Raw genomic sequence first — 27,665 nt, forward strand, 5'->3', positions numbered from 1 at the left:
GAAGGCAAAATTACCTTTCTAAGCCTGAAATTCCTCATCTACAAAATATAATAATATACATGTCATAAAGTTGTTGAGGGGTTTAATGAGATAATATAAATAACGCTCCTAACAGAGTGTCTTGGTAGCAAGCACCCATGTTGCCTGGTCATAGGAGGGACCCTGCAACACTTGTAATCCACCCTAATGTTATAGAGTTCTTCTTATTTAGACTTGAACACTGAGTATCAAAAAATATGTCCCTACCATTCAGGTTTCTAGGTAATAGTAAAAGTGACCAAGAAGAGAAAGAGATTCTGCCAGCAGCAGAGATTTCAGACTCTAGCAGTGACGACGAAGAGGCTTCTACACCACCCCTTCCAAGGAGAACACCCAGAACTGTGTCTAGGAACCTGCGATCTTCCTTGAAATCATCCTCACATACCCCCACGAAGGTGCCAAAGAAAAGGGTAAGGTTCTTCTAGGTTTACTTCCCATTGAAGCATCCCTCTCTTAGTTTAAAAGTTACAAATGCTGAGGTCACAGATTAGTAACAGCTGGAATCTGAGGACAGGTCTGTTATATTCAATGCTATTCTTTGTGGAATATTCATGGAGAAAGGGACCTAAGTGAACACTAGGACTGAAAATGAATCTAGTAGAGAGTGATTTTTGAGGTAAGTCCCTTTTACGGTACAGAATCAGATGGCCAAGAGCTGAACTTCCTGAGGGAAGTAAGTACAAGACCCACTCCTCTTTGCATTTCCCACGGAGCACTGGCAGAGTGGGTATCGCATGTACAGCCACTGAGCTGTGGTGTTAGCTTTGTTGTCCCACTTGATACGCCTGAGAAACCGGGAGTGCTATTTACATATTGGTAACAAATCGTGTCACAGCCAGATGGAAGGAGGAGATCAATGGACATCTTTTCTGCTTCCTGTGGAACTTTCGCAGAACACCGAAAAGGTATTCAGATCAGGATCTTCTCATGTTCGAATGTGCTTGAGAAATGTTTGAATTAAAGTTAAATTGACAGAGCATCTTATTCTTTGGAACACAATTGAGAAATCTTAATTAGAAGACTTTCTAAAGCTGATGTCCATTTTTCCATAAGAAGATGTGATTTGGCTTGGGTTGAAATCAAAGAAAAATCTTGACTGGGCACGGTGGCTCACGCCTGTAATCCCAGCACTTTGGAGGCCGAGGTGGGTGGATCACTGAAGGTCAGGAATTCAAGACCAGCCTGGCCAACAATGGTGAAACCCTGTCTCTGCTTAAAATACAAAAATTAGCCGGGCATGGTGGCAGGTGCCTGTAATCCCAGCTACTCTGGAGGCTGAGGCGGGAGAATCACTTGAACCTGGGAGGCGGAGGTTTCAGTGAGCCGAGATCGCACCATAGCACTCTAGCCTGGGCAACAGAATGAGACTCTATCTCAAGAAAAAAGAAAAGTCTCTAGGGAAAGGAATCCAGTAGATCAGTAGTCCCCAGCCCTTTTGGCACCAGGGAACCCCTTCGTGGAAGACAAATTTTCTATGGATGGCAGGGGCTGGGGGGATGGTTTCAGGATGAAATTGTTCTACCCCAGATCACCAGGCATTGGATTCTCATAAGGAGTGTGCAAACTAGATCCCTTGCACATGCAGTTCGCAATAGGATTTGCATTCCTATGAGAATCTAATGCCTCTGCTGCTCTAGCAGAAGGCAGGGCTCAGGTGATAACGCTCACCTACCCACCACTCACTTCCTGCTGTGTCCTGGTTCCTAACAGGCCTCTGGTTTGATTGTGTCTCCTGGCCCCCATCCCCACCCTGGGATATAGGGTGTAGGGTACCTTCGGCATAATAGAAAAGGGCAGAAGCCCATCAGGTTTCTTGATACCTTCTCAGCAAGGCCCTGTCAACTCTTTTCTGTTTTCTCCAAAATTAATAAATGTAAAGGCTTTTTTTTTTTTTTTGAGACACGGTCTTGCTCTGTCTCTTGCCCAGGCTAGAGTGCAGTGGTGCAATCTCTGCTCACTGTAGCCTCAACCTCCCGGGCTCAAGCGATCCTTCCACCTCAGCCTCCCGAGTAGCTAGGACTACAGGAGTGTGCCATCATGCCTAGCTAATTTAGAGGGGGCTTTCACCTCTGTGTTGCCCAAGCTGGCCTCAAACTCCTGAGTTTAAGCAGTCCTCCTGCCTTGGCCTTTCAAAGTGCTGGGATTACAGGTGTGAGTCACCACACCAGCCTGTAAATTTTAAACAGATAGAGTTTAAGTGCTTTCTGCCTCGGGAGGAAGTGGAGAGATTGTTCTCTCTCTAGCCAGGCTGAAAACAGGGTGGGTAGAGTGAAATGCCCCATAGAAGGGAATGCTTTGTAGAAACGCCATGAAGATGAGGGAAGCAGCAGCAGGCTTGCTCTGGCAAGCCATGAGCAAGGAAGAAGATAGAGGGCTGTTAGACTACACTAAGCGGTGACCTGGGGGTTTGGAGTGGAAAAATCTGCCAAGGTTTCTCCAAGTCCCGCACCGTGGGCCATGGAAGTCCTGGGCTGATGCTTGACCATATCTTCAAATAAGCCCAGGGAAAGATCTAATGAATCAAACCTAGTTTATGCCTCCTCTTCTCTTCTGTATTTGGGCAGAGTAGTTAGGGTTTCTTAAACATTTCTTGTCTTTCAAGATAATATTTTACTTTTAAATAGTATTTCATCCAAACTTAATTCTTTCCTCAGACTGACATTGTTATAAATCCTGATACTATACATGCATTAGGAAAAAGAAACCATGTTTGGACGATGAACAAAGTTTATGCAATGTAAGGTGAGAGAAGGAGAGGTCATGGTCCTTTATCCAGGAAGGAACTAAGAGGAATTCACCACCTCTCTTCCTTTTATCAGATCAGCACAAGTCACATTTGCTGGTGTGTCCTGGATGGTGTTTTGCTTTTTCCTTGTGAAATATGTTCTCTGTTTTGAATACAGCTCAAGCCTAGAACGCCACGTTGTGCCACTCCTCAGATCCGTAGTCGAAGCCTGGCTGCCCAGGAGCCAGCCAGTGTGCTGGAGGAAGCCCGACTGAGGTACTGCTGCTCTTGATTCCCCTTCAGAGAGGCAGGAACCATGGGGCCTCTGCTTTCATTCACATAAAATTAGCAGTCACTGGTCTACCTAATAAAGGTAGATATACTATGTGTCTATACTTTTACCTATCTAGGTAAAGTGAGTGTGTGTTTAGAAAAAAGAAACCTCTCAGGCAGCATCTGGGTGAGCCAGTGTGGACAGGCCCTGGGAGGACTGGCCTTCCCGTCTACTGCCATCATTTCCGCAGGGATGGAAGATGATTAGTCAGGACAGTGCCTGTTTGTTATGATGCCCTTTAGAACCATATGGAGACTTTCATATAAGTCTGGATCCTGTCAGAAATCAAGCAAAATCTGAATCTCCTGTGGGATGAGGTCCACCCATGTGACTTGGGTGGAGAAACGGAGGCCAAGGATTATGAGGCCAAATGGAGGGAACTGAGAATGAAGGGATTCTCTGGCATTTGAAATTGAGTTTTCAGGTAGAAACACAGACAAGAAACCATAATGATTTTCCATTGATTAATGAGTAGATGGTTGGGGAATGTTCCTAAAGTCTTCCTTTTCTCCCATTTACCACCAATGGTAGGCTGCACGTTTCTGCTGTACCTGAGTCTCTTCCCTGTCGGGAACAGGAATTCCAAGACATCTACAACTTTGTGGAAAGCAAACTCCTTGACCATACCGGAGGGTGAGTCATGTGAGGCAGGCAGGGTAGTTTGGGGAATAAGGCCTCTGCTAGTAGAATGCCTTGGGTGTTACAGTTCAGCCATACAGGCTTTCTCCAGTATCAGCAGACTAGACCAAATCGTTGCTGAAGCCTAAAGCTTCTGAAACATTTGTTGCCAAAGTAATCCTATAGGAACAGAAATTTTGCCTTTCAGGAAGAATGAAACTGGCCTTCATTGAGTAGGCAGTTTGCATATAGCATTACTTGTGGAATGAATGATTCTGTATAAGCAGGTCCTACTCTGACCAGCTTCCAAGGATGGTCCCTACTGCCCCCACCTCCACATTTCAAGGGTCTCGGTCCTTCGCTCAGTATACATTCCCACACTCCTAACTGATTATAAAGTGTAGTGGCTGGCTGAGACCTACCCCACGGGTTTTCCCCTCTTGCTCTAGGTGCATGTACATCTCCGGTGTCCCTGGGACAGGGAAGACTGCTACTGTGCATGAAGTGATACGCTGCCTGCAGCAGGCAGCCCAAGCCAATGATGTTCCTCCCTTTCAATACATTGAGGTCAATGGCATGAAGCTGACGGAGCCCCACCAAGTCTATGTGCAAATCTTGCAGGTAAGCAGAGCTGTTTAGGCTTTTTGGAAAATACTGTTTCTTCATGACACATGAAAAAGGAAAGAGTTACTTAATTTTGCGTGTATTGCATGTTCATGATATACCAGGCATTGTCCTTTCTGTAGAGGTAGCAAGGGCAAGGAAGACAGAATTCTTACCCTAAGGGACTTCAAAGTCTAGGAGCTGGATAATGATTACAAGCCCGGAAGCCAGTACTTACCCACATGATGAAAACTGTGAGCTCACAGGTAGCAGTGTGGCAACATGGAAAAGGGGTCCGTGGCAGGCCACAGGCTGAGCCTTGCTCTTTTGTCCATGGGCTGTTATTTTGGAGCAGGTAACATCCAGTTATAGAATTATGTAATAGTGATTTTAAGGGGGATTCTGGCCCAGGCTGTGACTCATTTGCATTTCAAACTCATATACTTTCTTTATCTTCTCTTTCGGCGCCTTCTCTTGTCCTTCCAAGTTAAGGTTAAGACTAGATTGGGAGGCAGAATATAGGATATCGAAGTCCTCAGGCTAAATGCCTCCCTCCATTTGCAGATTTAACTTTAAGCCCAAGGGAGTAAGATCCTTACAGTTCCTCACAACTGTGTTTCTCCTAATGCAGAAGCTAACAGGCCAAAAAGCAACAGCTAACCACGCTGCAGAACTGCTGGCAAAGCGATTCTGCACCCAAGGGTCTCCTCAGGAAACCACCGTCCTGCTTGTGGATGAGGTGAGGTGCCCATGGGAGGACAGGAGAAGAAACGGGGCCGTACTTCAGGAACAAGGCTGGGTGGGAGGGAGGAAAGTCCTGGCTCCCTTCTCCATTCATATGAGCCCATTTTCTGGTGCTGAGAGGCATGTGTCAATGGACTGCTTTGGTGCTATGACTTGGGAAACATGCAGCTAAAGCAGTGGTTATAGGTCTTCATTTTGAAGCCCCAGCTCAGTCTCTGTGATTGACTCTGCACCTCTCTCCTTTTCCCTGGCAGCTCGACCTTCTGTGGACTCACAAACAAGACATAATGTACAATCTGTTTGACTGGCCCACTCACAAGGAGGCCCGGCTTGTGGTCCTGACAATTGCCAACACAATGGACCTGCCAGAGCGAATCATGATGAACCGGGTGTCCAGCCGACTGGTAGGTTCTAGGGCAGTTCCCATGCTGTTCTTGCAGATCTGTAAGCTTGGCCAAGAAGTTCTGCAAAAATGGTCCAGGTGTGGTGGCTCACGCCTGTAAACCCAGCACTTTGGGAGGCCAAGGCAGGTGGATCACTTGAGGTCAGGAGTTCAAGACCAGCCTGGCCAATACAGTGAAACCCCGTCTCTACTAAAAATACAAAAATTAGCCAGGCTAATTTTTACTTACTCAGGAAGCTGAGGCGAGAATTGCTTGAACTCCGGAGGCAGAGGTTGCATTGAGTTGAGATCGTGCCACTGCACTCCAGTCTGGCAACGGAGTGAGACTCCATCCCAAAAAAAAAAAAAAAGTTCTGCAAAAATGAATACTAAAATGGGGACATTAAGAAATGTGATTTCTGCAGTGCTTGTAGTTTCTATGTTGGAATATATAACCATTGCATGATTTTCTGCAAACATCATATCTTGGTGTTCTGCTGCTCGTGGACTTTTAAACTGCACCAAGCCATGGAGGTTTAATTATTTAAAAAAAAAAAAAATGTTTTAGGCTGGGCACAGTGGCTCACGCCTGTAATCCCAGCACTTTGGGAGGCCAAGGCAGGTGGATCACCTGAAGTCAGGAGTTCGAGACCAGCCTGACCAACATGGAGAAACCCCATCTCTACTAAACATACAAAAATTAGCCAGGTGTGGTGACACATGCCTGTAATCCCAGCTACTCGGGAGGCTGAGGCAGGAGAATCGCTTGAACCTGGGAGGCGGAGGTTGCGGTGAGCCGAGATCACACCACTGCACTCCAGTCTGGGCAACAAGTGCAAAACTCTGTCTCAAAAAAAAAAAAAAAAAAAAAATTTAGCACTTAAAACCTGCCAGGCAGCATTAGGTGCTTGGAATAGTGCAATAAACCAGGCAGATGCAGTGTCTGCCCTCACAGGCCTTGCAGTTCAGCAGGAAGCACAACGAGAAATGAAGAGCCTGGTAAGTGAAGCCAAGTGCAGTGACAATGTATAGCATAGATCTGAAGATCCTCTCACCCACTTCAATTAAAGCACCTCAGCTTTTATCTGCTTCCAAATGATTCTGATAGAATGAAAGGTCCTTGGGCTGGGCGTGGTGGCTCATGCCTATAATCCCAGTTTAGGCTGGGCATGGTTGCTCACGCCTGTAATCCCAGCACTTTGGGAGGCCAAGGCGGGCAGATCACGAGGTCAGGAAATCAAGACCATCCTGGCTAACACGTTGAAACCCTGTCTATACTAAAAATACAAAAAAATTAGCTGGGCGTGGTGGTGGGCACCAGTAGTCCCAGCTACTTGGGAGGCTGAGGCAGGAGAATGGCGTGAACCCAGGAGGTGGAGCTTGCAGTGAGCCGAGATCGTGACACTGCACTCTAGCCTAGGCAACAGAGCGAGACTCCATCTCAAAGAAAAAAACAAAAGAATCAAAGGTCCTTAAATGAAATGAAAAAATAGTTCAAAAACTACTGCCCTACAGGACACCACTGGTCATTTTTAGTAAAGGCAGTGGTAGTCTAGGTATGAAATGTGTAATTTGTTATATGGGACCTGGGAATCGGGTTTGGGGGCCCAAGGGTGACTTTCCACCTGGATAATCATTGGGCAATCAACAAACTTATTCCTCTGTTGTTTTGGCTCCCCAGGGTCTTACCAGGATGTCCTTCCAGCCCTATACATATAGCCAGCTGCAGCAGATCCTAAGGTCCCGGCTCAAGCATCTAAAGGCCTTTGAAGATGATGCCATCCAGCTGGTAGCCAGAAAGGTAAGTCACCAGCTGCACCCATAAATCAGTCAGCACATCTTTGCTGAGTACCTGCTGGGTATGAGGCCCTATGCTGGTGCTCTGAGGATGGAGAGAAATTTAGAAAGTCCTGTAAAAATATCAAAAAAGAGAGACAAGATTCTGAGAAATTCCTTAGCCATGTTATTTTATGATTGATTAGAGGGCCCTAAATATTATGGGTTTATATGCAAACTAATATGAATTCATTCAGGGAGCAAGCAGTTTTGCATGATGAAAGGGACAACATAGTCAGGTAGACAAACCTGGTTTGAATTGTGGCTCTAACGCTTAGTAGGCATGCAGAAGGTTATAGGAAAGTTACTTAAAAATTTCCTGAGCCTCGGTTTTCTTCCCTGAAGAAGAATGGGAGCACATCCCTCATAGGGTCATTGTGAAAATATAACAAGATCATGTCTATTACATGCCCAGCAAGGCACACTCTCCAGGCTAGATATGAGGTATTAGATGCCCCTCCCCTCCAAGTCTAATAGGAGAATGCTCCCTGAGAGTTCACCACAGACTAGTCTCCGCGGCTGCTGAGGAACAAAGTGGGTTAAATGTCTGCCTCAAGCAGAAAGAAGGAAAGAAAAACTGTACATCCACAAGTATTTCAGCACGTAAAAGAATTATAAACTTATTTCTAGTTTCCTCTTGCCGACACACTCTTCACCCTGAATGGCTGTAGCAGCAGCACATGACTGTGACTCCTGCTTGGAACTAGCTACTATATTAGGGACTGGGGTGAGAGGTGAGCCAACTGTGTGCCTGTCTCCAGGCTTTGCTTTCCAGGAGAGAGATCCTCAAAGTTATCATCTAGGCATTTTATGGGTAGAGTTTTTCACTTTTGCTGTTATGCTATCTATCTAGACTATCTAAGAGGCTTTTTCTTTTCTCCGAATGATGCTTTTTTTATGCCACCCTTTTTTTTTTTTTTTTTGGAACAGCGTCTCACTCTGTCGCCCAGGCTGGAGTGCAGTGGCGTGATCTCAGCTCACTGCAACCTCCGCCTTCTAGGTTCAAGCGATTCTCCTGCCTCGGCCTCCCGAGTAGCTGGTATTACAGGCGTGTGCCACCACGCCTGGCTAATTTTTGTATTTTTGTAGAGATGGGGTTTCGTCATGTTGGCCAGGCTGGTCTTTAACTCCTGACCTCAGGTGATCCACTCACCTTGGCCTCCCAAAGTGCTGGGATTACAGGAGCAAGCCACTGCGCTCGGCCAATGCCATCCTATTTATTTGAAATTGTCCTTTCCCGTTTTCCTCCAAGATGCTTCTGTCAGTTGATTTTGGTCTCTATCTTGCATTGTTAGAGACTTTCCGCAGTTGTCTTGGTTGTCCTCTCAGGTGTAAGGGTGAAGATTAAACAGCTGGCTCTGAACATGTGAGTGGGGCTTATTAACTATGAGCTTTGCTGTGGGATGATCTGAGTGGGCCAGTATCACTGTCTTTCCTCCTTTCCCATGGGGATAGTCAGATTTCTCAGTATGCTTCCCCTGTCCTGTCTGGAGGGCAGTGTTCTGGGAATGAGGGGCTGGTGCCAGGTACAGAAGAGGTCTTCCAGTTTGGCATGCATATAGTAATCATCTATTTTTGGTAAGGGACACCTCTTCTACAATAATGCCTAGCATTCCTAGGACCAGAGACTTTTTGCTAAACTTTGAGAATAAATTTCCTTTTTTTTTTTTTTTTTTTTTTTTGAGACGGAGTCTCGCTCTGTCACCAGGCTGGAGTGCAATGGTGCGATTTTGGCTCACTGCAACCTCCACCTCCCCTGTTCAAGCCATTCTCCTGCCTCAGCCTCCCAAGTAGCTGGGACTACAGGTACACGCCACCACACCCAGCTAATTTTTGTATTTTTAGTAGAGACAAGGTTTAACCATGTTGGCCAGGCTAGTCTCAATCTCTTGACCTCCTGATCCACCCACCTCAGCCTCCCAAAGTGCTGGGATTACAGCCAATAAAACTTTTATTTATAAAAACAGATGGTGAGCCACACTTTGTTGTTTCCTGATCTAAGCATCTTTAGTTTCTTAATGTCCTCAACTTTTTTTAACTTTCAACTGCAACCAAATATTCCCTACTTTTGGCCGGGTGCGGTGGCTCATGCCTGTAATCCCAGCACTTTGGGAAGCTGAAGCAGGTGGATCACAAGCTCAGGAGATGGAGACCATCCTGGCTAACACGGTGAAACCCTGTCTCTATTAAAAATACAAAAAATTAGCCGGGCGTGGTGGCACGAGCCTGTAGTCCCAGCTACTAGGGAGACTGAGGCAGGAGAATCGCTTGAACCTGGGAGGCCGAGGTTGCAGTGAGCCAAGATTGTACCACTGCACTCCAGCCTGGGAGACAGAGCGAGACTCCATCTCAAAAAAAAAAAAAAAATCCCTACTTTAGTTAAACAACCCCCCTTTACCTCTTTCCAGCACCACTAACTCCGGAGCATTTTGAGGATTTTTAATGTAACTTAGATTTGTTCTTGGATTCCTCAATACAGGTTTAGGATTTGGCTTTCTCCAGTCCGCTACACTAACCGCTACTCTTCCATGTCTTTCTAACTTGCAGAATTATTATTATTATTATTATTATTATTATTATTATTATTATTATTATTATTATTTTGAGACGGAGTCTCACTCTGTCGCCCAGGCTGGAGTGCAGTGGCACAATCTCAGCTCACTGCAACCTCCACCTCTTGGGTTCATGCCATTCTCCTGCCTCAGCCTCCCGAGTAGCTGGGACTACAGGTGCCCGCCAACATGCCCAGCTAATTTTTTGTATTTTCAGTAGATACGGGGTTTCACCGTGTTAGCCAGGATGGTCTCGATCTCCTGACCTCGTGATCCACCTGCCTCGGCCTCCCAAAGTGCTGGGATTATAGGCGTGAGCCACCGCACCTGGCACTAAGTTGCAAAATTATATTTTTAAATCTTCTCCTGTTGCTTCCCTTCCTTTTAGAGTCTTGGGGTGGGTTGTTGTTGTTGTCATTGTTTTTTGAGACAGAGTCTTGCTCTGTGTCCCAAGCTGGAGTGCAGCAGCACGATCTTGGCTCACTGCAACCTCCGCCTCCCAGGTTCAAGCAATTCTCCTGCCTCAGCCTCCTAAGTAGCTGGGACTACAGGCAGGCACCCGCCACCATGCCCAGCTAATTTTTGTATTTTTAGTGGAGGCGGGGTTTCACCATGTTGTCCAGGCTGGTCTTGAACTCCTGACCTCAAGTGATCTGCCTGCCTTGGCCTCCCAAAGTTAAAGGATTACAGACGTGAGCCACTGCGACCGGCCAGAGTTTTGGTGTGTGGTTTTTTTTTTTTTTTTTTTTTTTTTTTTTTTTTGAGAGGGAGTCTCACCCTGTCGCCCAGGCTAGAGTGCAGTGGCACGATCTTGGCTCACGCAACCTCTGCCTCCTGGTTTCAAGCAATTCTCCTGCCTCAGTCTCCTGAGTAGCTGGGACTACAGGCATGTGCTACCACGCCCAGCTAATTTTTTGTATTTTTAGTAGAGACGGGGTTTCACCATGTTAGCCAGGATGGTCTGTATCTCCTGACCTCGTGATCTGCCCGCTGCAGCCTCCCAAAGTGCTGGGATTACAGGCATGAGCCACTGCGCCCCGCCCCAGCCCGGTTTTTTTAACAAAGATTCAGAAGACATCCAATTTGGATGCTGCTCTTCCTCAAATCTCTTGCCCATAGTTTCAAAGCCCTCTCTATTTACATATAACGAAGCAAATCTGTTTTATATTCTATATCTTATATCTGAAGTCTTTAGGGGTCTGATTCTGATAACCATTGATTCTGCTGGTTCCCATGCATATGTGGCTTGGTTTTCTTATTTTTGTGTCTTGATTTTTATTTTATTTTTACTATATGCATGGGATTCAGCAGGCTTCTTTATTTGAGAGTTAATTGGGGCCTGGGTTGAAGTTGAATTCATTTAGAATTTGTTTTTTTTTTTTTGCTTCTGTTATCTAGGGGCACTACTAACTGTTACCATTTTTAAAATAAAATTCTCCACTTGAGAATTGTAGGAAATACAACATAAATTTGGGCTCCAAATCCAAGCGAGGGCTTATGGTTGTGAAAACTTGGGAGTGTCCGGGTGGGGTGGCTCATGCCTATAATCCCAGCACTGTGGGAGGCCAAGGTGAGAGGATCACTTGAGCCCGGGAGTTTGAGACCAGCCTGGGCAACATTTTTAAAACCCCGTCTCTACAAAAAATTTAAAAATTAGCCCAATGTGATGGCATGTGCCTGTAGTCCCAGCTACTTGGGAAGCTGAGTTGGGAGGATTGCTTGAGCCGAGGAGGTTGAGGCTGCAGTGAGCCACGATCATGCCACTGCACTCCAGCCTGGGTGACAGAGCAGACCCTCTCTCAAACAAAAAAACAACAAAAAGTCGGCTGGGCGTGGTGGGTCACACCTGTAATCCCAGCACTTTGGGAGGGTGAAACCCCATCTCTACTAAAAATACAAAAAATTAGCCAGGTGTGGTGGCAGATGCCTTTAATCTCAGCTGCTCGGGAGGCTGAGGCAGGAGAATCGCTTGAACCCAGCAGGTGGAGGTTGCCATAAGCCGAGATCACACCACTGCACTCCAGCCTGGGCATCAAGAGCACACACCAAGTTTTTTTGTGCCCACATCCACCTAGCACCAAGGTCAAGTAGGCCGTTTTCCCTCCCATCCCTTCTGCGTGATGGGTCTCACTCACCCTGTACTGAGGCTGAAGTGGAGGTCAAGTTTCAGGTGCCTGCAGGATGTCCTGTTAGGTTCCATGTTGGCTGGGCCTTAGCTTTTTCTTGTGTCTCCCTTGTCCCAGCAGCAGCCCGAAGGGATGCATAGGGTTGCCAAGTGTCACTGATACCCTCGGGGTCAGACCGGTTTAGGTTTTTCCTTACCCCCCAGAGTTCTCCTTTCACTTTGTCCTGAGGCCCTGCTATTCACCACACAAGGTGCCTCTTCACCAGGTTGTACAGGTGGTGATGGGAGGGGAGGAGAACTGACAAAGCAGGAAGGGCTATAGAACACCCTTACCAGTTCAATGTTGGGGATTAGAGGAAGGGAAAAATATAAGCCGATAGTCATGTTTGTGTCCTGGGTTACTTGAAAAGTGATTTTTTTTTTTTTTTTTTTTTTTTTAAGACAGACTCTAGACTGGAGTGCAGTGGCGTGATCTTGGCTCACTGCAACCTCCACCTCCCAGGTTCAAGTGACTCCTGCCTCAGCCTCCCCAGTAGCTGGGATTACAGGCGTATGCCACCATGCCTGGCTAATTTTTGTATTTTTAGTAGAGATAGGGTTTCACCATGTTGGTCAGGCTAGTCTTAAACTTCTGACCTCAAGTGATCCACCTGCCTGGGCCTCCCAAAGTGCTAGGATTACAGGTGTGACCCACCGCGTCCCCGACCCTGGCTAATTTTTGTGTTTTTAGTAGAGATGGGGTTTTGCCATGTTGGCCAGGCTGGTCTCAAACTCTTGACCTCAGGTGATCTGCCTGCCTTGGCCTCCCAAAGTTCTGGGATTACAGGTGTGAACCACCGCGTCCAGCCCCTTCCTACATTCTTGATTCTGGTCCTCTTAGCCATTGACCAAGCCGACTCCAAATTCACCATGTGCTGTAAGGGGTGCCTGGCTATGGCTTTATCTCCAGATAGGCTCCACCTCAGCCTCTTGTCTTTGGCTGGCTGCTTCTGGGGGCACACGTCTCTCTCTATGCAAGGAGTGAGAACTCTGTTTGCAGATGCTTCAATAATTATCTTGAACCAAGCGTCTCTGATTTTAGACTTCATTTCCTGAATAGTAAAGCTGAGAATTTCTGCGTTATCCACTGTGGAGTTAACTGTAAAACCATGACAGGGGTTTGGACTAGAGGATTAGAGTCCCATGCACAATATAATAATTCATTTCTATTCTTCCTTAAGGTTCCCTGCCAGGGCTAAGTACTTAACTTTACGCTTATGTCCATTGCCAGCACTACCTTTTCTTTTTAGTTGAATACAGAATCTGTTGGTTCTTCTGGGCTAAGGTGGCCTCAGGAATAAAATATTCCCTCTTGTAGGTAGCAGCACTCTCTGGAGATGCACGACGGTGCCTGGACATCTGCAGGCGTGCCACAGAGATCTGTGAGTTCTCCCAGCAGAAGCCTGACTCCCCTGGCCTGGTCACCATAGCCCACTCAATGGAAGCTGTGGATGAGATGTTTTCATCATCATACATCACGGCCATCAAGTAAGATGCTCCACTTCCTGAGCCTTCCTGGAAGGCTTTAGAAACATGTTTCCCTTTCTAAGCTTTTACTCATTCAACCTGCACTTACTAATAACACAGTTATTTTTCGTAGGGACATTATCTAGTCAGGGAAACAGAAATATAACCCTAGGATAATAGAATATTTGCCACTTATTGAGCTATATTATAGGTGTTTAGGGCATAAAAGTGCTATGATAGGAACAAAAAAAAAGGAAGCAGCTGCTTTTCTCACACTGATTGATGTGCTCTGCTCATGAAATGAGGGCACGGGTATTTATGAGTGACCAGTATATTTCCAGATGTAGTTGCTATGTTTCCTCACTTCCACAGTGACATTTTCTGTATCAGTTTGAGAGTTTGGGGGTCAGGGGGAACCTTGCCACATAATATAGGAGAAATTATTTTCCAGGTTTTCTCTTTTCTAAAGACACAGAAAAGTTTTCTTTGGCTTTCCTCTGGGCTGGGGTTATAGCCACTGACAAAAACTCACATCCCCTCGTTTCCCTTAAGAAATTCCTCTGTTCTGGAACAGAGCTTCCTGAGAGCCATCCTCGCAGAGTTCCGTCGATCAGGACTGGAGGAAGCCACGTTTCAACAGGTGATCTCCTCCTCTTTTCAAATCCTTCTAGATTTTGGACTTGCGCTTTTAAAATATGTGGAAATTTCCATGAATGTGTGACAGTCTCTATTTTGTGCCATCTAGAGTATGTGAAAGAATACCAGACTGGCACCTATTTTAATGTGACATTTTATAGAGCTGCATAAGAGACCTTTAGTGACTGGTTTCTGCATGTTAGATTGAAGGCCTGTGTGCCAGACACTGTTCAAAGAATGAGATGAACAAGACAAAGTTACTCCCCAATTACAGCTTATGTTGTAGTGGAGTCAAGGCTTTCAGAATGAGGCCATATTTGAGAACAAATCACAGATCAATCTAATCCCTACATGGGCATAGTTCAATTAGATCAAGTGAGAGGAATCAGTAGGGCTTGTGCTTTGTTAGTTTACTTAAGACTGGTATCTCTAGGTAATTGGCTGCCTTGGAAGATGAATTGTTAAAGGTGTTTATGAGTGTGTACCTGAGAGTGTGTATGTCTGTGTATGTATGTTTTAGACATCTTTATTTAACTAAAATAAGTCAGGAAAACATTTTCCTTTCAGCTACTTATTTATTGGGTTGGTTGTAAATTCTTGTTTAAAATTTTAGCTGCTGGTCATGTTTTGCCCATTACTGTTCTCCTCCTAGAGTCTGAGATAGCTCTTCTGCAGAGAGTGACTTTCATTTTAGTTTATAAACATTTCCTGAACATCTGCAGTGTGCCATTAACTGTGATGGATCCTTGAACCCCAAGCTGATTTGGTTAACATCCCTGTTCCTGACAAGCTCCCAGTCTTGGCGCTGGGACGGGGATGGACTCATAGATATTTAGAATGGAAAGTGACCAGAAATGCTCCAGATTTAGCTGACCCAGTAGAGAACGTTAGGGTAGGAATCTATGTTTCCAGCTATCCTCCTGCCTCCCTTTATTTCTTTATTCAATTTTCTCTCTAGGCCTTTGTGCTTTTCCAAGGGTCATGCCTTGGCATTTGCTCACTGTACCTGATCAGGAAAGTGGCCTTGTAGCAAAATTTGACTTGAATTTTGACAATCTCAATTATGGAACTCTCAGCCCCTGGAGACAAGACTATTTGTATCACCAGTGAGAGTTACTAGTCATTTTATATCCATTAACTCACAAGGGATGTACAGTGTATTTTATAGATAAAATTGAAGCTCAAAAGAGTGCAGTAACTTGCCCAGGTTTACATATTTAGGTAAATATTAGCACCAGGATTCAGGCCTGCTGTTTTCTGATTCCAAGGCTAGCATTCCATTCTGCCTCTGCATTTTGTGTACCACTGGGGCACCAACTGATGCCTTCTGGAGTGTTTGATATCCTGCGGGCCATGTGTCTGATTTTCTCAAATGAAGAAAGAAAGGAACAGAAAAAGCCCCAGGATTGTATTTCCTCTTAACCTTTGCCTTGCTATTTGTGTCTAGATATATAGTCAACATGTGGCGCTGTGCAGAATGGAGGGGCTGCCATACCCCACCATGTCAGAGACCATGGCCGTGTGTTCTCACCTGGGCTCCTGTCGCCTCCTGCTTGTGGAGCCCAGCAGGAACGATCTGCTCCTTCGGGTGCGGCTCAATGTCAGCCAGGACGACGTGCTGTATGCACTGAAAGAAGAGTAAAGGGGCTTCACAAGTTAAAAGACTGTGGTCTTGCTGGGTTTTGTTTTTTGAGACAAGGTCTTGCTCTGTCGCCCAGGCTGGAGTGCAGTGGCACGATCATGGCTCACTGCAGCCTTGACTTCTCAGGCTTAAGTGACCCCCCAACCTCAGCCTCCCAGGTGGCTGAAACTACAGGCATATGCCACCACGCCCAGCTGATTTTTTGTATTTTTTGTAGAGAAAGGGCTTCACCATGTTGTCCGGCTAGTCTACAAAGAATCTGATTTCCTTTTTCTAAGTACATGGAATTGTTGTAACAAAGTATATTGAATGGAAATGGCTCTCATGTATTTTGGAATTTTCCATTAAATAATTTGCTTTTTCCTGAGTGTTTGTGAAGTTATTACATTATAATCATTACAAACATCTGATTATGAAACCAAACTGTCCTTCCTACAATAGTCCTTCCATGTGACTTTTATTTCTGTTACTAGGCCTGCCATTTATTTAATGGTAACATATATAAAATATAAGTACACAATTTACTTGTATCTATATAAAATAGTTCTGGGAGAGTATGCAAGAAACTGGTTACACTGATTACCTCTGGAAAGAATCAGATGGCCAGGGTTAGGGGTTAGAGGAGGACTTTTCACTGTATGTCACTATCTGTCTTAAGTTTCGAATAATATAAATAAAATTTAGTTTATAAAAAAGGAACTACTGGAAATAATATAAACCATAAGTAATCTCTAGCCACAAATAGCTAGAAAGTGTAATTTTTACAAAGGTACCATTTACCATAAAAACAAAACAAATCTTTAAATACAAAAGATTTATATGTCACAGAAAATATAAGGTACTTAGAAATAAATTGATTTAAATACTTATTTATTTATTTTTTCCCTCTGTCACCAAGGCTGGAATGCAGTAATGGATCATAGCTCACTCCAGCCTTAACCTCCTGGGTTCAAGTAATCCTCCTGCCTCAGCCTCCTAAGTAGCTGGGATTCCAGGTGTGGGCCACTATGTCCGTCTTCTAGGAATAAGTCTAATAAAGAGATGCAAGTAATCTCTGGATAGAAAACAATTCCAATCAAAATCTTGGCAAAGTTTCTTGTATGACTTTGCAGTTAATTCTGATATTTATATGGAAACCAACAACAGGCAATGAACATCTAAAACCTCATGAAGTACTGAGGCTGGGCGTGGGTGGCTCATGCCGGCAATCCCAACACTTTGGGAGGCCAAGGTGGGCAGATCACCTGAGGTCAGGAGTTTGAGACCAGCCTGATCAATATGGTGAACTCTCTCGTTTCTACTAAAAATGCAAAAATTAGTCGGGTGTGGTGGTGTCACCTGTAGTCCCAGCTACTTGGGAGTCAGGAGAATTGCTTGAACCCACCCAGGAGGCAGAGGTTGCAGTGAGCTGAGATCACACCATTGCACTCCAGCCTGGGCGACAGAGCAAGACTCCATCTGAAAAAAGTAAATAAAACCTAATATGAGGTACTGGAAGAAAACAGCCTCACCCGTGTACTAGTCCTGTCAGAAATGCTTGTCCTAAATTTATTGATGAGAAAATTATCAGACAAATCTAAATTGAGGGAGAAATACTCTGCAAAGCAGCTGTTCAACTCATTGAAAATACTAATATCACAAGAAAAAAAACATAAAACATGGAGGAACTATTCTACACAAAGGAGAATAGAGACATGAGAGCTAAATGCACTGTGTAAACCTTGACTGGGTCCTGGATTTAGGAAATATAAACAATTATAAACATTATTATTAACTATGTATTAGACAACAGTATTTTGTAAGTGTTAAATTCCCTGAGCATGATAAATTTGTGATTATGTGGGAGAACGCTGTTCTTAGGAGATTCATAATGAAATATTTATAAGTGATGTGTTATGTCTCAACTCATTCTCAAATCATTTAGCAAAAATATGTATTTCTATATTCACATATATATGTATAATTACATATAATGGATTGAGGATCAATATCAATATTTTTTAAAATTCTGCAATGAAAAAGAGAAAATGGGCTGGGCGCAGTGGTTCATACCTGTAATCCCAGCACTTTGGGAGGCCAAGGCAGGTAGATCACCTGAGATCAGGAATTCGAGACCAGCCCGGCCAACATGGTGAAACCCCATCTCTACTAAAAATACAAAAATTAGCCAGGGGTGGTGGCATGCACTTGTAATCTCAGCTACTAGGGGGTGCTGAGGCAGAAGAATTGCTTGAACCCAGGAGGCAGAAGTTGCAGTGAGCTGAGATTGTGCCACTGCACTCCAGCCAGGGCAACAGAGCAAGACTGTCTCAGAAAAAAAAAAAAGGAAAAAGAAAAAAATGGGTAAATAACAAGTCATCCAAAGAAGAAGAAACACAAATGACCAAGAAAATGGAAACAGTAAAAGAGGCATGCAAACCAAAACCATTTCACATCTATTAGAAAACCTTTCTATGGTTAAACAGAACAACTGGAACCCTAATACCCTGCTGATGGAGGTGGAATGACTTTTGAAGATTATTTGGTGAATCTTAGCCTAGGAAATGCAAGAAATTGTATGAGCCAGTGTATTAGTCTGTCCTCGCGCTATGAAGAAATACCTGAGGCTGCGTAATTTATAAAGAAAAGAGGTTTAATTGACTCACAGTTCCACATGGCTGGGGAGCCCTCAGGAAACTTAAAATCATGGTGAGGCACCTCTTCACAGGGCAGCAGGACAGAGAATGAGTGCCAGCAGGGGAAATGCCAGACACTTATAAAACCATCAGATCTCGTGAGAACTCACTCCTATCACAAGAACAGCATGAAGGAAACCATGATTCAATGACCTCCCACAAGGTGCCTCCCAGGATACATGGGGATTATGGGATTACTATTCAAGATGAGATTTGGGTGGGAATACAGAGTCAAACCATATCAGCCAGTGTGATGGTTAATAGAGCATGCAGACAGCCTATTGTGGGACTATATATATGTATATACACACACATATATACACACACACACACACACATATATACACACACACACATATATATCCTATTAGTTCTGTTCCTCTAGAGAAACCTGACTAATGCAGCCAGCAATTCCATTCCTAAGTATATGCTCTAGAGAAATTCACATACGTACACCAAGAGTCATACAAAAAGTTCATAGCACTCTATAATGGTAAGCCATTGGGAAAGTGACTTATTTTCATGCTATGGAATCATATACAGAAATGAAAATCAGCTAACTAGATACAGTATACATGTCAATTTGAGCAAAGCTTACAAACAGGGTTGAGTAGAAAAAGGTTGAAGAATTACACTGTATGTAACCAATGATATAATTTTTAAAAGCTTGCAAAATACTATGTATTGCTTAAGGATACCTACACAGAAATAGAAATGCTCAGGAATAATAAACACTAAATTTAGGATAATGGGTACATCTTTGGGAAAGGGAGGTGTTGCAATATGGGAGATGTACAGGTAGCTCCAACTATGTTTTTTTTTTCTTTTTTCACAAAAACAAGACAGTTTCGTGTTGTAAAAACATTAGTTATTTGTCAAAGGTTATGTTCTTCCGTCTTCATCTGTCACCAGCTGTCAGCATCTCCTTTAAAGATCAGTTTTTTCTTCATAATGACACCTGCATGCGGCTCGTTGGCTGTCCAGATATGGTTTACAACCTAAATGTATAACACGTCAAACAAGAGCTCCACTGTTGTTTCACATGCCTGAACATGCTAAGTTAGTCCTAGTGTTTTCTGTACTTCTCAGCAGATCTTGGAGAGGCAATACTGGAATTCCTCATCACAGTCATTCTTGCTTTTGCCACAGTTCTCATAGCACCTGTCGTGTTGGTTGCAACACTGTCAGGGAAGGGATACCAATGTTAAGATGAACGCCAAACAGTGGAGAGCCACATCCATTCGGTGGGGAGGGTCTATAACCATAACGTGGGAAAGGCTTAGATCCGTCACTGCATTTATACTGGCAGAGACCGTGTCCAAAGCGGCGTTCAGGTACGTGTCTATCTTATGAACGCCGTTCCGGATGGTCTTCAGGGTGGTCCTCCAGTCGGTGGTCTGGGCCTGCTCCTGGCACCTGACAACAGCGGCCATGAGGAGGAGCAGGAGGGTGAGCGCGGGGCGCGGGAGCAGGGCCATCCGCGCAGCGCCGGGCTCTAAGGGTCCCCGAGCCGCGGCGAGGGGCGCGTCCCCAAAGAGCCCCCGGGACGCGCTAGGCAGCGGCGCGGGCCCCGGGATTGGCAGCCGCCAGCTCCATATCCACGCCTCCTTCCCAGCTGGCCGGCAGGGCCTCGCTGGCTTTACGTGAACCGCCTCGGGGAGGCAGCGCGGTCGCGGGGACGCGCCCGCTCACCTGTTTTTTTTTTTCTTTCTTAAACTGGTAGTAGATGCCCATGTAGTTAATTCACACACACAGCAAGGAACTATTGAGTGCCTACTATGTACCATGCACTGCTGTAGACATGAGACACTTGGAGAAGCAACAAAAAAATTTATCCTTCTGGAGCTTGCATTCTAGTAAATGTTAAATATTGTGTATCTTTGTGTATATCTTAAATGTTTCATTATAAAAAATTTTAAATAATTTTAAAAGGATTGAGAAATATGGATGTGAAACCTCAATTTAAAAATGGTAATGGGCAGGGCATGGTGGCTCACGCCTGTAATCCCAGCACTTTGGGAGGCTGATGTGGGTTGATCTCCTGAGCTCAGGAGTTTGAGATCAGCCTGGGCACATAGCAAAAACATGTCTCTACAAAAAACAAACAAACAAACAAACAAAATGCTGGGCATGGTGGCACGTGCCTGTGGTCCCAGCTACTAAAGACGCTGAGGTGAGAGGATTGCTTGAGCCTGGGAGGAGCAGGTTGCAGTGAGCGGATATCGCACCACTGCACTCTAGCCTGGGTGACAGAGTGAGATCCTGTCTCAAAAAAAAAAAAAAAAAAAAAGGTAAGCAATCAGGAGATGGAAAAGCCCTTCGTCCAAGTAAACTGGGAGATCTTTGAAATCGCTAACTAGAAAACATAATTTAAAAGTTCAAGGCATAGGCAGGAGAGGAGATGGCAATGTTTTAGACAGAAGAAACTAATCCAGCAGTTTAACTTTAAAATACATTTTGAAACTTTTTTTCCTTTCTCTTGGGTTTCAAGATATAACCTTGAAGCAAACTGCAAAAGCCTTTTCCCTTAGCCGTAAAATAGACCCCATATCCCTCCCTTTCTCACTGTATATACTCCCTTCACATTTATCTTACTGTATGCTAGTATTTAATTATCTGCCTTCTTAGAAGTTCCAAGGGCTAATCTTGAGACAGACAAACCAAGCCTGGAGACACAGCTGCAAAATTCCAAAGATTACTTCAAGGTGGCTAGTCAACAGCGGGGCCGTTGTGGAGATGAGACCAGCCCACGCTCCAGGTAGGCTGGGACTCAAGATAGCCACCAGAACAAGACACACAGACGTTGTACTCTGTACAATTCTTGCATGCTTCCCATATCAAATTTTCCTTTTAAGCCCTTCTCTTTCCCCCAAAAATCGAAGTGGTTACTTTAGATGGGAATCTGGCCACTTCCCCATTACTCCGCTCTCGGTTTTTTTGTTTGTTTTAGTTTGAGACAGGGTCTCACCTTGTCACCCGGGTTGAAGGGCAGTTGACAGCTCATTGCAGCTTGGACCTCCGGGGCTACAGCGATTCTCCTGCCTCAGCCTCTCAGTAGGTAGGACTACAGGCACGCACCACCACACCCGGCTAATATTTGTAATTTTTTGTAGAGACAGGGTTTCGCCATGTTGCCCAGGCTGGTCTCGGACTCCTGAGCTCAATCTCTTGTTAACTGGACTCTGGAAGCCGCAGGGAGAAACCTGCATTCCTTAGAAAACTAGACTAGAGCATATTTACTGATGCTAAAGAGGTTGGGTTTGTATTTCCCTGGGCAAATAATTCTCTCTGAGCCTCCGTTTCTTCTAGAGATGATGTCCATCTTGCAGGATTGAGAACTGGTATAAGCTCCATTATGAAAAGTGACTGACACAAGCTTGGCAGAAAACGGGTACACTCCGTTTCTCTCCTTAATACCCTCCATGCCATTTGATTGCACAGCAGGGTAGGCGAGTGAGAACTTAGTGTTAGACTCTCTAAAGTATTTAAGATGTGCAGCGAGCTCTGCCTGTCTGAAGTTTTCAACGGACCGGAAAACGATACTTTCAGGTGCTGAATTATTAAGAAAAATATGGTGGGCCCCATTTCCATTTCCCCAGACTTAAAGGACATGGACAAGCAGGCGAGCCCCGCCCCTGTCTCTCTTCCAGGGCGGAGCTTGGGTAGGCCCCACCCTCTTGCGCGGTGGGGCGGGGCGAGGGCTTGAGGCGGGGTAGGTCCAGCGAGCGAGCGAGCGCCCAGCGCCTCGGGCTGAGTGAGGGAGGAGGTTCGGTGGAGAGGCTGCAAGTGGGCGAGGGCTGGGCGCAGCGACCTCATTTGAGCCGGTCGGTGGACGCCCCGGCGGAACCGCCCAGCGTTCCTGTCCTGCGCTACCTGCCCGAACGCGCCTGCGCGCTGCGAACCCCGCCCTGGTGTCACCTGTTGGAGCCCCCCGCCCGCGTAGCCGTGCACATGCGCACTGCCGGCCGCCGGCCAGTGGGGTCACGTGTTGCGCGCGAGCCACCTCCCGTGCCGGCGCTTCCTGTCGCTACCGCTGCGGCCCAGGGCCCGCGGGAGCCCAGGGCGGTGCCGTGTGAGACAAGGCCGGGGTTTGGCTCGGATTCACCGCGAGGTATGCCGCGTCCCCGCCCCTCGGCGTGGGGAGTTCTGGGGACCGCGGGGGTAGATTGAGGCGGCGCGGGCGGGGCAGGGCGGCGCGTCCCGCAGCGCGGGAGTGGGGTTCCCGTGTCGCCTCCCCCTACGGACTCCGTTGCCCACCTTTCGTGAGGCCTGGCTCTGTCATCGGGGCCGCAGCCTTGGAATGTCTGACCGGTCTCGCTTTCACCTGAGCCGGGGTCACTCCCGGGGCCCTGCCGCTCACCTAAGTCCCGAAATCTGACACTCAAGAGTCCGCCGGAGCGCCCGCCAGCTCCTCCGCCCGCTCCCCGCCGCCTCCACGCCCGTCAGCTGGTCTCCCCGCCTGGGCTGTGGCGAGATGCGCCGGCTTCCTGCCTTTTCCCCCTACCCCCTGTGCACCTCCCCTTTGCTGCCAGAATGGGGTTTCTGAAACACCGATCCGATCCCACTTCTTTCCCAGCGCCCTCAGAATAATGCCCAAACGCTTTTCGGCTTAGAGGTTTTCATGTTCTGCCGCTTGCTCACATTTCCACCTCGGCTTGTGCATTCAGGCCTCACCGCTTATGCCCCAGTCATACCAGGCCTCAGCTTCCATTGTACAGGCCAAGCTGCTCCCCACTTCAGAGCCGTCAGGTGTTCCCTCGTCTTGGAATCCTATTCTCCTCTTTCCCCCAACTTCTTTGCGTGACTCAGCCCAGGCGTCACCGCCTCGAAGGAGGAGCCTTTTCTCCCAGTGCTGAAGAAGGGGTCACCTCAGGGCACCCATGGCCCCTGGGGCAACCCCGTGTAGTCCACCTCCACCCTGTAAATGGTCATTGAAGGCTGAGAACGTCTTAGATTCATTTCTGCGCTCCCAGTGCCCAGCACAAGGTCTGACACAGGAGGTCCTGTGAATAACTGTGAGATCTTTATGGGAATCAGAATGCTGAGCCAGCTTTCTCCAGAGCTCAGCTGTGAGATGGAACTTTGATGAAATGTCCTTGGATGATGAAAATGTTGTGTGTGTGTGCTGTCTGGTCATAGCCCCTCACCACATATGGCTGTTAAGCACTTGGAATGTGTCTGTTGTGGCTGATGGATTGGATTTTTAGCTTTATTTCATTTTAATTCATTGAAATTTAAAATTAAATAGCCTGCTGTGGCTTCCATAAGCACAGCTTTAGAGCCTTTCTGAATTTCACCCAGCCTTCCACCCACTCTGAACCTAGAGTGTGCTTTTTAAATTTGAGTCCGTTCAGAACATTCCCCAGTAAACTCATTAACAGGTGATCCCCATCCCTTCCATGGCCTGTGCTGCTTCAGTGCTTTACTTAACGGTAACCCATCCTTTGGTGTTCAGCATTGCCTTCTTTGGGAGTTTACTATCCACACCTTACCACCGGTAGCACTGCGGGGGGCCTGGCTTATGGGCTACTTCAGCCTGAATCTCTGTAACTCTTCCATAGGTATCTAGGCTGCTATGATGCCAGGGCCAAGACCTCGGAAGGGCCCTCAGGCCAGAGGCCAAGGGGTGGCCACTGCCAAGCAGGTATGGAACTTAGCCTTCTAGGCTACAGGGTCGGTTTGGGGATGGGGGTCCCTAGACTGCTTAGGCAAACTGGATCACATGTAGTTCCCCCATTAGTTCAGAGACTTGGAGCAATGCCTCCTGGAGGTGGCAGATCCCTTAGACACCCTCCTACTAGTCTCTGCCACATACAAGTGGGGAGAGGGTTCAGGAATCACCAAAGTTTAGGATGTTCTGATGGGACCTCAGTGCTCTCAAAGGTTCCTTAGATAGGGTCACAACTTTGCTTGTTAGCCAGGGATGCCAGGGCATGAGGGCTGTAGTCAGTGGGAGGACTTCACTGCCTAGGGACAGATTGCTGTGCCCCAAGTGGAAGAACAGGGGGGTCTCCTCTCCAATTTTCTTCCTTTATTTCTTCTGGGCCTATGTCTTGAGACTTCTTAGTCCATTTTTACTGTCTTTAAAAAGGCAGGTAAGAAAGGAGGTGGGGTAAAGGGCATAGACTCAAGTCGCAAAGAGCTTGTTTTAAATTCTGATTGTCTCACAAGACTGTCTCAGTTTCATCTGAACATTGGGATAAAAACAGAATGTGAGCTGGGTGCTGTGGCTCACGCCTGTAATACCAGCACTTTGGGAGGCCGAAGTGGGTGGATCACCTGAGGTCAGGAGTTTGAGACCAGCCTGGCCAACATAGTGAAACCCCATCTCTACTAAAAGTACAAAAACTAGCGGGGTGTGGTGACATGTGCCTGTAGTCCCAGCTACTTGGGACGCTGAGGCAGGAGAATCGCTTAGACCCGGGAGGCAGAGGTTGTAGTGAGCCAAGATTGCGCCACTGCACTCTAGCCTGGGCGACAGAGCCAGACTCTGTCTCAGGAAAAAAAAAAAAAAAGGATGTACCTCTACCTAGAGTAGTCAGATTCATGGAAACAGAAGAATGGTGCTTACCAGAGGCTGGAAGGAGGGGAGGAAGGGGGGTTAATGTTTAATGGGTAGAAAGTTTGTTTCACAACATGAAAACAGTTCTGTGGATGGATGATGGCGATGGTAGCAGGATAGCGTGAATGTCCTTATGCCATTGAACTCACCCTTAACAGTGGTTAAGATGGTAAATTTCATGTTGTATGTGTTTTACCAGAGTTTTAAAAAATAGGACCTTCTTCTCAGAATTGTGAGAATTAACTGAGGTAGTTAAGATAATCACATAGAACACTAAGAACAGTGCATGGCAGCTATTGCTGTTAGTTGTAATAATGGTAGTGTGTTTTAAATTCTGACTCTCTCACAAGACTGTCTCAGTTTCAGTGTGGTCTTACTGGGTTTTTTGTTGAGTCCCTAGGAAGGTAAGTGTCTCAAGGAGTAATGTTGCAGGCCTCAGTTTCTTTCTGCACATTGGGCCTCACAGACTGAAGGAGCCACTGATTGGGACTTGGAGAGCCCCAAGTCTGGCTCTGGAGCTGGGCTCTGCCCTGCTTGTTGTGTGGTTCCTAAGAGTCCTGCTCTGCTCTCAGATGGGGCTCTTTATGGAGTTTGGCCCTGAGGACATGCTGCTGGGCATGGATGAGGCTGAAGATGATGAGGACCTGGAGGCTGAGCTGCTGGCTCTCACAGGGGAAGCACAAACCACAGGCAAGAAGCCAGCACCCAAGGGGCAGGGTGAGTTTGGACACAGGGCTGGGCTTGGTGCTGGGACAAGATGGGCACAGGCTGGTGGTAGAGGGGTTCCCTTGCAGCTGGACGGAGGCAGCCAGATTCCCTGGTCCTTCCAATACCCATGTACCTTCTGCAGCACTCCCACCAAGAGGCGGCCTCGCCCTGCTTCCCCACCTTGTGTCATGGCCTGGGCTGGCCCCTCCCCATTGTGGACAAATGTGTTTCTCAGGCTGACTCAGGTCCCCATCCTTAGCCCTAGCCACGGTATTGGTGTAGGGTAGGGGCCCAGTTAGCACAGACTGAACTGGGTACATAGGAAGTACATAGAAATTGTGTCCAGTGAGTTAAGTGGAATCTCCCTCCACAGCCCAGATGAGAACGGAGACTTTAGGCCTGGGAGGATCAGGAGGTCTAAATCTTCCTCTCTTTTCACCAGGAACCCTCAGAGAATCCCCCCAACTCATCCCCCACCATCCTGTGTGTCCCTGAGCTGAGGATAATGGGAGGACCTAGGAAGGAGCTCACTGCTCCTGCCTTGGGGTGGCACAAGCCTAGGTTTGAATCCTAGCTCTGCCACTTACTAGGATTGCAGTGATAGGAAAATTAATGTTGGAAGTTTCTCAGTTTATTCAGTATATGAAAAGGGGATATTATCCATCTTGCAGATTTGTTTTGAAGCTCAATTGGACTTTGAAAATCTTTACAGATGTGAAAGGTGTTGTTGGAGGTCGGAGAGAGTGGATGGGCCATGTCTGTGTCAGGCTACTGTAGGCGGAGGTGCAGAGAAAGGAGCAGCTTGTTGCTTGGTGGGGGGCCGAGGAAAGTTTCCCTGTTGAGGGTCTTTTGAACTGGGTCTTAAAGGAAGAGCAGTTTTCCAGGTGGGACTCTGCCGTGGGAGGGAAGGGGGATTTCTGCCTGGGTGGATCTACCAAGCCCCTCCTTTACTCATCCCCGACCTTATCTGAGTTGTGCTGACTTGTTGTGACCTTCTTCCCCCAGCCCCCCTGCCCATGGCCCACATCGAGAAGTTGGCGGCAGACTGTATGCGGGATGTGGAGGAGGAGGAGGAGGAAGGGCTGGAGGAAGATGCAGAGCTGCTGGTGTGTCTGCCAGGCTGGTATCCCAGGGCTCTGAGGCAAGCTTGGGCCTGGTGGAGGAGAGGGCAGTGGAGAGGAGGCTGGAGGTGCCCCTCTGTTCTCTGACTCTGAGTGAGTGCTTGCCCCTCCTGGCTGTACAGTGGGTGGCGTGTCTCTTTGACTTCTGGTCTAAGCTCTGCAGTTGGGGATTCTCAGATTTGGAGTAATTACTGTTTTCAAGGCTATCCTTGGTCAGATTAAAGAAATATTTTGGTGAAGGGGACTCAGGCACAGTGACTGACGTTAAGGAATATTGCTGAGAGAGAGAGTCCTTTACTCTCAGGTCCTGTCGTGGGTATGGTCTTGAGGCCCCCAAGCTCCTGGGCTGTGTTTTGTCTCCCTAGACGGAGCTGCAGGAGGTCTTAGGTGTGGACGAGGAGACTGAGCCCCTGGATGATGATGAGGTAGCTGACCCAGGCGGCTCTGAGGAGGAGAACGGCCTAGAAGACACTGAACCTCCAGTGCAGACAGCCATCCTGACAGCTTCAGCCCCAGCAGCTCAGGTGGGTTCTGGAGGAGGGCCCCTGTGCCTCTGATGCTCCTGTGTGCCCAGACATAACACGTGTGTGGCCTGGCCTGCACAGCAAGGCTGCAGTCACCCTTTCCAGGACCCTCCTACAGCAGCCGCCCCAAGCAGAAACTGAGCACAAGAAACTCCTCCGTGGCCGCCAGCCTCAAAGGCCTGTCTGTTCTCCCAGACCACCCCCGGGAGACACTTCCTGGCTTCCACCAATTGGGGCTCTGTATTTGCCTCTGCCATGGCCTCTGGCCTCTCAAGTGAGCCTTTGCTTCCTGCCTTAAGGCTTTTAGGCTCTTCTTTCTCCTGGAGTCCCAGA

General features: G+C 46.9%; 2 protein-coding genes and 1 pseudogene across 17 annotated transcripts in view; 2 read left to right on the forward strand and 1 right to left on the reverse strand.

Moving 5' to 3' along the window:
• ORC1 (origin recognition complex subunit 1) overlaps positions 1-16,107 on the forward strand; it is a 31,420-nt gene extending 15,313 nt beyond the window's left edge. For both annotated transcript variants that reach the window (XM_024238021.3, XM_024238028.3), the window contains exons 8-17: positions 254-449; positions 2,943-3,040; positions 3,630-3,731; positions 4,166-4,337; positions 4,951-5,058; positions 5,318-5,467; positions 7,127-7,246; positions 13,316-13,485; positions 14,017-14,104; positions 15,548-16,107. In XM_024238021.3, the coding sequence (XP_024093789.1) occupies positions 254-449; positions 2,943-3,040; positions 3,630-3,731; positions 4,166-4,337; positions 4,951-5,058; positions 5,318-5,467; positions 7,127-7,246; positions 13,316-13,485; positions 14,017-14,104; positions 15,548-15,742 (1,399 nt within the window). In that variant the 3' untranslated portion in view covers positions 15,743-16,107. The remainder of the gene's footprint in view (positions 1-253; positions 450-2,942; positions 3,041-3,629; positions 3,732-4,165; positions 4,338-4,950; positions 5,059-5,317; positions 5,468-7,126; positions 7,247-13,315; positions 13,486-14,016; positions 14,105-15,547) is intronic.
• A 2,246-nt stretch (positions 16,108-18,353) lies between these two features.
• Positions 18,354-20,013, reverse strand: LOC100448722 (group XIIA secretory phospholipase A2-like; annotated as a pseudogene).
• A 2,095-nt stretch (positions 20,014-22,108) lies between these two features.
• The window catches only part of CC2D1B (coiled-coil and C2 domain containing 1B), a 28,886-nt gene continuing 23,329 nt past the window's right edge, over positions 22,109-27,665 (forward strand). For 13 of the 15 annotated variants that reach the window (XR_010138347.1, XR_010138346.1, XM_054554776.2 and 10 more), the window contains exons 1-5: positions 22,114-22,528; positions 23,979-24,061; positions 25,552-25,696; positions 26,693-26,793; positions 27,174-27,332. Coding sequence is in view for 13 of the 15 variants with exons in the window: in XM_054554776.2 (XP_054410751.1) it covers positions 23,993-24,061; positions 25,552-25,696; positions 26,693-26,793; positions 27,174-27,332 (474 nt within the window). In the remaining 2 variants the exon portion in view is untranslated. Of the gene's footprint in view, positions 22,529-23,978; positions 24,062-25,551; positions 25,697-26,692; positions 26,794-27,173; positions 27,333-27,665 lie in introns of all 15 variants that reach the window. The other 2 variants (XM_063718918.1, XM_063718915.1) reach the window with 1 other exon arrangement.

Source organism: Pongo abelii, chromosome 1 (assembly GCF_028885655.2).
Source record: "Pongo abelii isolate AG06213 chromosome 1, NHGRI_mPonAbe1-v2.0_pri, whole genome shotgun sequence".
Lineage (NCBI taxonomy): Eukaryota > Metazoa > Chordata > Mammalia > Primates > Hominidae > Pongo > Pongo abelii.